General features: G+C 39.1%; 1 protein-coding gene and 1 pseudogene across 1 annotated transcript; one reads left to right on the forward strand and one right to left on the reverse strand.

Annotated features, from left to right (window-relative positions):
• Window positions 1-2,278, forward strand: LOC120240321 (annotated as a pseudogene).
• A 4,932-nt stretch (window positions 2,279-7,210) lies between these two features.
• LOC120240354 (olfactory receptor 5B12-like) lies at window positions 7,211-8,158 on the reverse strand. The gene has a single exon (XM_039245069.1). It carries the CDS (start codon window positions 8,153-8,155, stop codon window positions 7,211-7,213), a length of 945 nt encoding a protein of 314 aa, XP_039101000.1. The 5' UTR covers window positions 8,156-8,158.
• Window positions 8,159-10,407: the final 2,249 nt, after the last annotated feature.

Genomic DNA, 10,407 nt, shown 5'->3' on the forward strand with positions numbered 1-10,407 from the left:
ATGCGGAACAACACAGAAGTGAATTGAGTTCATTTTTCTAGGATGCACAGATGCCCCAGAACTGAAGGCCATGCTCTTTATGACGTTCTCCCTCACCTACCTCTTCACTCTAGTTGGAGTGGGGAGATTGTGCTGATTCTGTTGGGCTCCGGTCTCCACACTCTCATGTACTTTTTCCTCAGTGACCTGTCTCTCAAGGATTTTTGTTACACACCCAAGGTCATGGCAGGAGTTCTTATAGGAAACAAGGTCATCTCCTACAATGCATGTGCTGCGCAGATGCTTTCTGTTTTTTTGTTTTTTTGTTTTTGTTTTTTTTTGCAGCCTTTGCCACTGTGGGAAGTTACCTCTTGGCTTCAATGGCCTATGACCACTATGATGACAGGTGTGTTTGCTCATCTGGGCATAGGCTGATATGTCTGTGATGTTCTAAATGTCTCTGTAAATGTTGGAGATACCTTCAGTCTGTCTTTCTGTATGCCCAATGTGGTTCATCACTTTTTCTGCAATATTTCAGCAGTCATGGCTCTGTCTTGCTCTCATAAGTACCTCAATGAGTTGGTTCCTGTCTATATAACTGATTTCCTTTTTTTTTCTCTCTCTCATGGTTATCTTTATTTCCAATCTGTTTATATTTATCACCATCTTTTTTTTCTTAAATAGTTTATTGTCAAGTTGGTTTCCATATATTTATCACCATCTTGAAGATGCAATCAGTTCAGGGGCATCATAAGTCTTTGTCCACACATGCTTCCCACCTCACTACAGTCTCCATCTTCTATGGGACAGTAACCTTCAGGTATATACAGCCCAGTTCCAGCCATTCCATGGACACAAACAAAATAGCATTTATTATATGTATTTCCAAATTAAAACATAAACTCCATGTAAGCAGTAGCTTTATCTGCTTTGTTCATAACTACCCTCCATAGCTAAATGAGTTTCTGGATCATAGGAGATATCATCAAATATTTGTTAAATGAATGAATGAGCCATCTACATAGAATTATAGAATGTTTGGGGTCATGACTAGGGTTCTTTTTTGCTGAAATATTTTTATTTGAATTCTCACTCAGTGCTTTTAATCCCCATTTATGTGTACAGTGATTTTCTGGTAGCTATACTGTCATTCCATAGAAATGATGTCTCATTGACTAGTAAGTAGCACATCAAATAGATTCTATTTAGTAAATGATAAAAAGACATAAAGTACAAAACATTTTAAAGTTTAATATCTCATTCAGGTTGGAAAATTACTTTATACACACTGGCTATGCAGTTAATTCCAATGATTCTAACCATCTCTAGAAACTGGAAACATAATAGTACTTATCAATAGTAAGTACAGTCTACATTCAATATCCTAGCATGACAGTGTTCTTGTGTTTTATTTTGATCCTCAGGAGAGCTCAATTCTGTAATAAAAAATCTCTGTAGGAATTTGCATTGTTTTCTTTTCTGCCTCTACACATTTGGAGGCACTCATACTCACAGTAGGCATACGACTGTGCTTGAATGTGCTAAGGTGATCACACTGACACTTAGCATGGGCAGGGTGTTAGAATATAACATTCCTTTCTGGCTCTAGATCTATGATGATGGTGACGTATCTTCTGCTGGAACCATTTCAAAAATTACTTTTATCTGATAAAGGGCTAGCATCCAAAATCTATAAAGAACCTATCAAACTCAACACTCAAAAAATAAATAATCCAGTTAAGACATGGAGCAGAAGACACGAATGGACTTTTTTCCGAAGAAGACATCCAGATGGCCACCAGACACATGAAAAGATGCTCAACATCACTCATCAACAAGGAAATTCAAATCAAAATCACAATGAGGTACCACCTCACACCTGTCAGAATGGCAGAAACCAATAGCCAGCAGAACTGCTGTGGACCTTCTACAGATTTCACCAGTTCTACCCCCATAGGTATTTGTGTTCATATATACCAGCTGCCTAAATCCCTCCCACTTCCCTCCACCCCTGCCTTTCATTGGAATCTGGGACCCACAACAGCAGCCAGCCCAGGCCTGTGCAACTGCAGGAGTGGGAGACATTAGCCTAGACCACTACAGCCGACCCCCCACTGCCGTACACCTGTACCTCAGAAAGGATCTCCATGCTCTTGGTCCCCCTCCCAGCAGTAGACAGTGTTTACCTCTTACTCAGTGTTTGTTAGCATTGCTGTGGTTAGTACTGCCTTTCTTTACTGTGCTGACACAACACAGATACATAGTCCCTAGTTCTCAGAGATGGGTCCCTTTTCAGTGATCCTGACCTACGCTAGGTATGGTACACCTCTTGTGGTCTAATCCCAGGACATTATCCTGATCCACTCACACGGGTAGAGGGTTTTATTCTCTTTTCTTATATGAGTTCCAGTGAATTTTATCAGCATCTAAGGGCAGCAGTGACTTAAGCTGTTATTCTATAGAAAGGTAAGGGAGAGGAATCTGGGTGAACTTTTTTCTGTGATGTCTGCTGTTCCTTTCTCCTGGGTCAGTCCCAGGAGAGCAGCCCTCTCAGAAATCTCACTCCATCCTCAATCTTTCTTGTAAACACTGAGGAAGGTCTGTACAGCAGAGCATGTACATGAGTGTGAACTCCCTTTGTCTACATTTGTGAGTATTTATATTCTCATATCAACTCATACTAAACCTTCAGTCATTAATTTTAAAATTTTGATGAGGGGCGCCTGGGTGGCTTAGTCGGTTAAGCGTCCGACTTTCGCTTAGGTCATGATCTCGCGGTTCGTGGGTTCGAGCCCCGCGTCGGGCTCTGTGCTGACTGCCAGCTCAGAGCCTGGAGCCTATTTCAGAGTCTGTATCTCCCTCTCTCTCTGACCCTCCCCTGCTCACGCTGTCTCTCTCTCTCTCTCTCCTAGAAATAAATAAAAATATTTTAAAAATTTTTGATGAATTCTTCTATCAGTTACTATAGAACCTAAGAGCCTCTGCCACAGGTAGGCTAGCACTCAACCCGTCTCTTTGGGGAGATGCCTATCTTTGATTATATTTTCAGTTAGATAGCTGCCCTGTGAGCTCAGCTCTCTGACGAGTTTAATAAAAATCATAAAATTGCAGGAATCCTGATGATTTTTTTGCAAGGATGGTAGTAATGCTGATTCCAGATTTATGCATCCTAGTTCAGTGTTCAAAACCATTTCTTCTTGATAATGCAGGATATCTTTAAGAATAATCAAAACTTGGCATTACCTTCCTTAGGAATTAATTCTACATGGTCACCAATACAGAAAGAACAATAAATCCTTCAAGAAGGCTCATGCAACGTTGCTTTCAGCAATTATTCACGATTATAATGACATTGAAAGACATATTCATTCATCTGTGAATGAATATATTAAGTCAACAAACCACTTATTGAGTTCCAACTCAATAAGACACAACTCAGCCTTTGTGTTAGAGTCTGAGCATACACAGAAGAACAAAAAAGATATGGTTTCTGCATGAGTACATTTTGATTGGATGGGAGAGAGACCTTAAGCTCACAGATAAATACATAATTACAGATTTTAATATGTCCTCTGAAAATATAGAACAATGTACTCAGGAAAGGAATAAGAAAGGAAGCTGATGTTAAATAGCCTGGAGAAACACTTCCAGAATGGTAGAGGAAGGGCCTCTGAAAATCTGCCCCTTCATAAAAGTGAAGACAACACAGGAAAGAGGTTTCTTAAAACTTTCAAAGCTCTAGAAATTAACCAAAGGTTTGCAACAATCCAAAGCGTGTTTATTCAAGAAAAATGGCTGAATCTAGGTAATAATAATGAGCTTTCTGGCATCTTCACTGCCCTACTCCCCAATTCTGTGTTAGCTTTGAAAACCAGCAGATTCAGAACCACAGGAGCTGAGAAAAACATCAGCCTGACACCAACTGAAGAGAGCAGAATGTACTTGGAGTCCCTTAAATGGCCCCAAACCCCAAGAGATGTCACTATTAAATTAAAAGGGCCCCCAAACCCAAGATATGTCACTAGTTCACCTGTCTGGCAGCTTTCTAGAAACGTTCCATTCACAGTTTTAATCTTTATTTCACCTGATGCAGTTCACCCTGTAAAATAATGCCTTATTCCTAGAGCATTTGTAAAAACGTTGAGCAGCAATTGTTCACCAACATAATTTCCTGAGATGGCAGCACAGGCTGAGGCCAAGCAAGCACCTGACCATACTCTTAAAAGTGATTTTTAGGGAGGGGCTCCCAGGTGGCTCAATCGGTTCAGTGTTTGACTTCGGTTCCGGTCGTGATCTTGTGGTTCATGTGTTCTAGCCCCACTCCAGGCTCTCTGCCTTCAGCACTGAGTGCACTTCAAGATCTCTGTCTCCATCTCTCTCTGCCCCTCCCCCACTCACATCCTCTCAAAAAGAAACATTAAAAAAACAACGATTTTTAGGGAAATTAGAAATCCATAGTGGGCTTTGAAATACTCTGGTATACGTGTGGGGATCCCAAAATACCATGCACACGTGCAAGACTGTATGCCCAGAAAGACCTGAGAAAGACATAATCTTTCATTTGAGGTTCTGCATAGGAAGAAGTGCAAATTAAGGCAGATTTTTAAAATGCCAGAGCATTGAAATGATGCTCCAACACAAAAATATGGAACTCCTGTGCTAGGCTTGGGAGAATTAATGGAAAAATCTGTCCAATCATTAGTTGACCACTCAGCTAAGTGAGGAGAAACTTCAGTGGCTATGCACAAGAAAAAATGCAGAATTAACATAAGCAATCCAGGAAAATCACTAACCAAACAAACAGCATCACCAAAAACAATAAATCCTAGGTGGTGGCAGTGGGGAGACCTGATTTCTAGAACATTCTACATTTTCGTACTTAAAATGCCAATATTTTAATAGCAAAATAAAAGTGTCACACAAAGAGGGAAGCATGACTAATATCAAGGTTGGACTTAATAGAAAAAGATTTAAATCAGATATTATAAATGTGGTCAAAAAACTAAAGGAAACCATGTTAAAAGAAAAGTATAAGAACAATGTCTCACCAAATAGAGAATATCAGTAAAGATATAGAAATTATCTTTAATAACACAATAGAAATTTTTTAATATTTTAATTTATTTTTGAGAGACAGAGAGTGAGCAGAGGAGGGGTAGAGAAAGAGGGAGACACAGAATCCAAAGCAGGCTCCAGGCTCTGAGCTGTCAGCACAGAGCCCAACCTGGGGCTTAAACTCAGGAGCGATGAGATCATGACCTGAGCCGAAGTCAGACGCTTAACCAACTGAGCCAACCAGGTGCCCCAGAAATTCTTAAGTTGAAAAGAAAAATAAATGAAATATAAAGTTCAACAAATGGATCAGCAGCAGATGGAAATGGCAGGAAAAAAAATATCAGTAAACTTTAAGACACATCAGTTGAGCACTTCAATCTGAAAAACAGAAATTAAAAAAAAAATTTTTCTTAAGTTTATATATTTTTGAGAGAGAGAGAGAGACAGATTGTGAGCAGGGAGAGAGAGAAGGAGACACAGAATCTGAAGCAAGCTTCAATCTCTGAGCTGTCAGCACAGAGCCCAAGGTGGGGCTTAAACCCACAAGCTGCGAGATCATGACCTTGGTCAGATGCCCAACCAATTGAGCCACCAAGGCGACCCAGAAATTTTTTTTAATGAAGAAAAAATAAACAGTCCCAAAGAACAGTGGGATACTGCAAGAGTACCAATATATGCCTATTGAGACACTCAATAGAAAAGAGCAGAAAGAATATTTGAAAAAATAATGGCCCAAAACTCCCTGAAGCTGCAGAAAGAAATAGACATACGTATAGATTCAGAAGTTTTGACATAGTGAGACTCCAAATTTTAGTAGATTTGTACATTAACAAATGCATAGCATTACATACAAATAAGTTATTAATATGATTGTAATTCTTGGTGCTTAAAATCTAAGTATCAAACGTGATATTTTTATTTAAGTGAATAAAAATATGCCTTGTTGTCCTTTTTTTCCCTGTATTGTTATATGTTTTCTCTATTAAACTTCCATAAAAATGTATTATTTTTAGATAGGACTCATTAATATGGAAATTTGGCTAGAAAAATAAATGCCCATGTGAAGATATATTTTTATTAGAAACAAAAACAAAGAATCAATAATAAGTCTACACTCAAGGAGTTTTGAAGGTATTTTCACACAGTTCAATTTTTTCAAATATAAAACATTGCTTTTTCATATGCAGAAAGGTAAGTAAAAGTAATTTTTAAAACCAAACGTATATATATAATTTTTAAAAACCAAACATATATATATGTGTACACACACACACACACACACACATATATTTTTTCATTAAGTGAACTATTTATGTTAAGAATGTGTTCTGAGATGGGGTGCCTGGATAGCTCAGATGGTTAAGCATCCAACTTCAACCTAGGTCATGAATGACCTCGCCATACCTGGGTTTGAGCCCCGCGTCAGGCTCTGTGCTGACAGCTAAGGGCCTGGAGCTGGTTTCAGATTCTGTGTCTTCTTTTCTCTCTCTCTGCCCCTCCTCTGCCCATGCTCTGTCTCTTTCTCTCAAAAATAAATAAACATTAAAAAATAATTTAAAAAAAGAAACAATGTGTTGTGAGACACCAAAATAATTGCTTTAAATTCTACTATGCCAATAGACCTATCTCATGTATGTCTAAACTAATCTCTCTGTGGTATTTGGATTTCATGAGTTTCTCATGAATTTTTTATGAGTGTGTCTGTGCATATATTCACGTGAGTATACATGTTCATGTGGGAGTGTGGATGGATATGTTTATTAGGAAGAATTTTTAGGGGCACCTGGATGGCTCAATCGGTTAAGTGTCTGACTCTTGACTTCAGCTCAAGTCATGATCTCATGGTCCTTAAGTTCAAGCCCCCCATCAGGCTCTGCATTGACAGTGCAGAGCCTGCTTGGGATTCTCTATCTCCCTCTCTCCCTGCCCTTCCCAGCTTGCTCTCTCTCTCTCTCTCAAAATAAATTTAAGAAAAAAGAATTTTTAAAATAAGAACATATTTATGGGTAATTCTTAACCTATTCTTAGGTATCATATTTTTTAAGGCTTTGGCTTTGAAAACTTAATCAATAGTTGGGAAAATTACTATAACAAATTAGAAATTTGTGAACTGGACAGGTATTTTCTCTAAATAGATCTTAGGTGGATGAAAGTGCTTATTGTTGATTCTTTATAATTAAAATATGAATCCTATAGAAGACTTTGCCTTCCCCATGGCCTTTTTAAAGGCACTCTTGACCTCTTTGTTTCTCAGGCTGTAGACCACAGGGTTTAGCATGGGGATGACCATGGTATAGAACACAGATGCCACTTTGTCTGTGTCCATGGAATGGCTGGTGCTGGGCTGTAAGTACATGAAGGTACCTGACCCGTAGAAGATGGACACTGTGGTGAGGTGGGAGGTGCAGGTGGAAAAGGCCTTCTGGTGTCCTTCAGATGAGCGCATCCTCAGAATAGTGATAAATATAAACAGGTAGGAGATCAAGATGACCAAAACAGAAAAGAGATTATTAAAGCCCACCACAAAAAACATAACCATCTCACTGATGTAGTTGTCTGAGCATGAGAGAGCCAGGAGAGGAGGAGCATCGCAGAAAAAGTGATCAACCACATTGGCTCTACAGAAGGTGAGCCTAAAAATATTCCCAGTGTGGATGGACGCATTCAGGAAACCACAAATATAGCAGCCCATGACCAGACAAGCACACACACTTGTCGTCATGGTGCTGGGATAATGCAGGGGTTTGCACACTGCTACGTAACGGTCATAGGCCATTAAGGCCAAGAGGAAACTTTCGACAGTGATAAAGGCTACAAAGAAAAAGAACTGGATGACACAAGCATTGTAGGAGATGACCTCGTCTCCTATCAGTAATCCAGCCATGACCTTGGGAGTGACAGCTGTAGAGTAACCAAAGTCCACCAGAGACAGGTTACTGAGGAAAAAGTACATGGGAGTGTGGAGACGGGAGTCCAAGAGAATCAGCACCATCATCCCCAGGTTCCCGGTCAGAGTGACAAGGTAGATGAAGGAGAAGATTAAGAAGAGAGGAATCAGCAGTTTTGGGTCATTGGTTAATCCCACAAGTATGAACTCGGTCACCTCAGTGCTGTTCTCCATGGGCATCAGTGGGGATTATATGGCTGCCCTGTAGCAATGAGAAAAATCGAACCATAATTATAAACGGAGAGGACTCTGCTGAAATCAGTCAGCATGCCTACTCTGTGTCTTATTTCAGTACTGCAAGAACTTGCTCCCAGGACTCTCTAAAACCAAAGCATGGTTGTGACAATAAAATGCAATCTTTTTTTTCCAAAATTTTTAATGCTTATTTCTGAGAGAAAGAGAGACAGAGACAGAGCACAAGTGGGAGAGAGGCAGTGAGAGAGGGAAACACGGAATCTGAGGCAGGCTCCAGGCTCTGAGCTGTCAACACAGAGCCCGAGGTGGGGCTCGAACTCACGAACCGTGATATCATGACCTGAGCTGAAGTCAGACGCTTAACCAACTGAGCCAGCCAATAATTAAATTATTATACAAGATGCCAGAAAAAGGATTTGGAGATAATGCATCTCAATCTCTTCATAGCGAACCGATTTAAGGTAAAAAGAAGGAAAGAAAAGACATACACCATGCCACTGATTTATTGCTAAATGGAACAACACAGACTCCCAAGTCAAAGCTGACAAAACAACCACCAATTATTATTTGTATTAAACTAGAATAGCTTAGTAAAATTAATGTGAAATGGAATTAATTTTACTTCAAATAACCTTTTTTGTCTTGTCCATTGTGTCAAGAACGCTGTTAAATGATAGTAAAAGATCATTAAATAAAACATGTCCTTAGTCTAAAATGGTCTCAGTAGAGTATACTACACATTATGTATATAATTTACCACTTAGTGGAAAGAGAGTCAAAATTTATGTACAAGGAATTAAAAACATCTAGCAGCACCTGGGTGACTCAGTCGGTTGAGTGTCCAACTCTTGATTTCGGTTCAGGTCATGATTTCATGGTAGTGAGATGAAGCCCTGTGTCAGACTCTGTGCTGGTCAAGGAGCCTGCTTAAGATTCTCTCTCCCTCTGCCCCTTCCCTGCTTACATTTGCTCTCTCTCTCTCTAAATATAAATGAATGAATGAATAACGTTAAAAACACCTAGAAAATAACAATTTTTAACTTTCATTACATTAATGATGTTAACTTTTGCATTCAGATATCCCTGATGTGAAGCCATGTTAAGATCATGCTAAAAGGTTGCAAATCCCACCTCTACCATTTGCAGAATTTATGAACTTGGGTAGTGTACAACATCACTGCCTACGGGTTATCAAAATGGGCTGCTAATGCAAAATGGAACAACATAATTGTTAGATGTTATGATTTGGACAGAGTGCTTGATCTTATATCTGTATGGAGAGGTAGATAGTATAATATGAAGCTTACAGATAAGGGTGAAATCAAAGCTTGATATAATTATTTATGTCATTTGCTTTCTTCCCAAGCTCCTTCTATTCTCCTATCTGTCATATACTCACTTCCAATTTTTCACACCAAGGTATCTCTCTCCTTATATGAGTGACCATTCCAGCTGTGCCAGTAAGAATCTACTTATTTTCTGAGTCACCTTGGGTATTAACTATGTGTCCAGGCCTTAGTTTCTCCATCTATAAAATAGGGCTTATGATATTGTTTGCCACTTAATAAGCATTAATAAGTATAACCATTCTTGGAAAATTCAAGGTGTAGGTGAATTTTCCTTTTGTTCCATTCTCACCACCTGAAAACACTTGGAGGCGGCCATCACTAATAACAATATAAATTTTGATACATTGTCACCGTTATGAACTATAAAAGTACATTTTGAAGCCCACTAAAATCCAATCATTGAATCTCCACTCATTTTTCTTTTTTTTTTTTTTAATATTTTTATTTACTTCTAGGAGAGAGAGAAACAGCGTGAGCAGGGGAGGGTCAGAGAGAGAGGGAGATACAGACTCTGAAACAGGCTCCAGGCTCTGAACTGGCAGTCAGCACAGAGCCCGACACGGGGCTCGAACCCACGAACTGCGAGATCATGACCTAAGCGAAAGTCAGACGCTTAACCGACTAAGCCACACAGGCGCCCCACTCCACCCATTTTTCTAAATCCAGAATCCTTCCAAAATGAAGTATGAAAATTTTATCCATTTTAAAATTTCAGTGAAAAAGTTTAGAGATAAAAAATACTTAAGATATTAATTCCTACTGCAGCAATTAGATATTCGATCCAGTGATGCATTTTATTCAATAATTTTTGCTAAATTGCTTCTTTAAGCAAGAGACTGTCAAAAATACTGGAAATACATGTGAAAACAGCAATTTCTATTT

Source organism: Hyaena hyaena, unplaced genomic scaffold, assembly GCF_003009895.1.
Source record: "Hyaena hyaena isolate Hyena2069 unplaced genomic scaffold, ASM300989v1 scaffold_252, whole genome shotgun sequence".
Taxonomy (NCBI): Eukaryota; Metazoa; Chordata; class Mammalia; order Carnivora; family Hyaenidae; genus Hyaena; species Hyaena hyaena.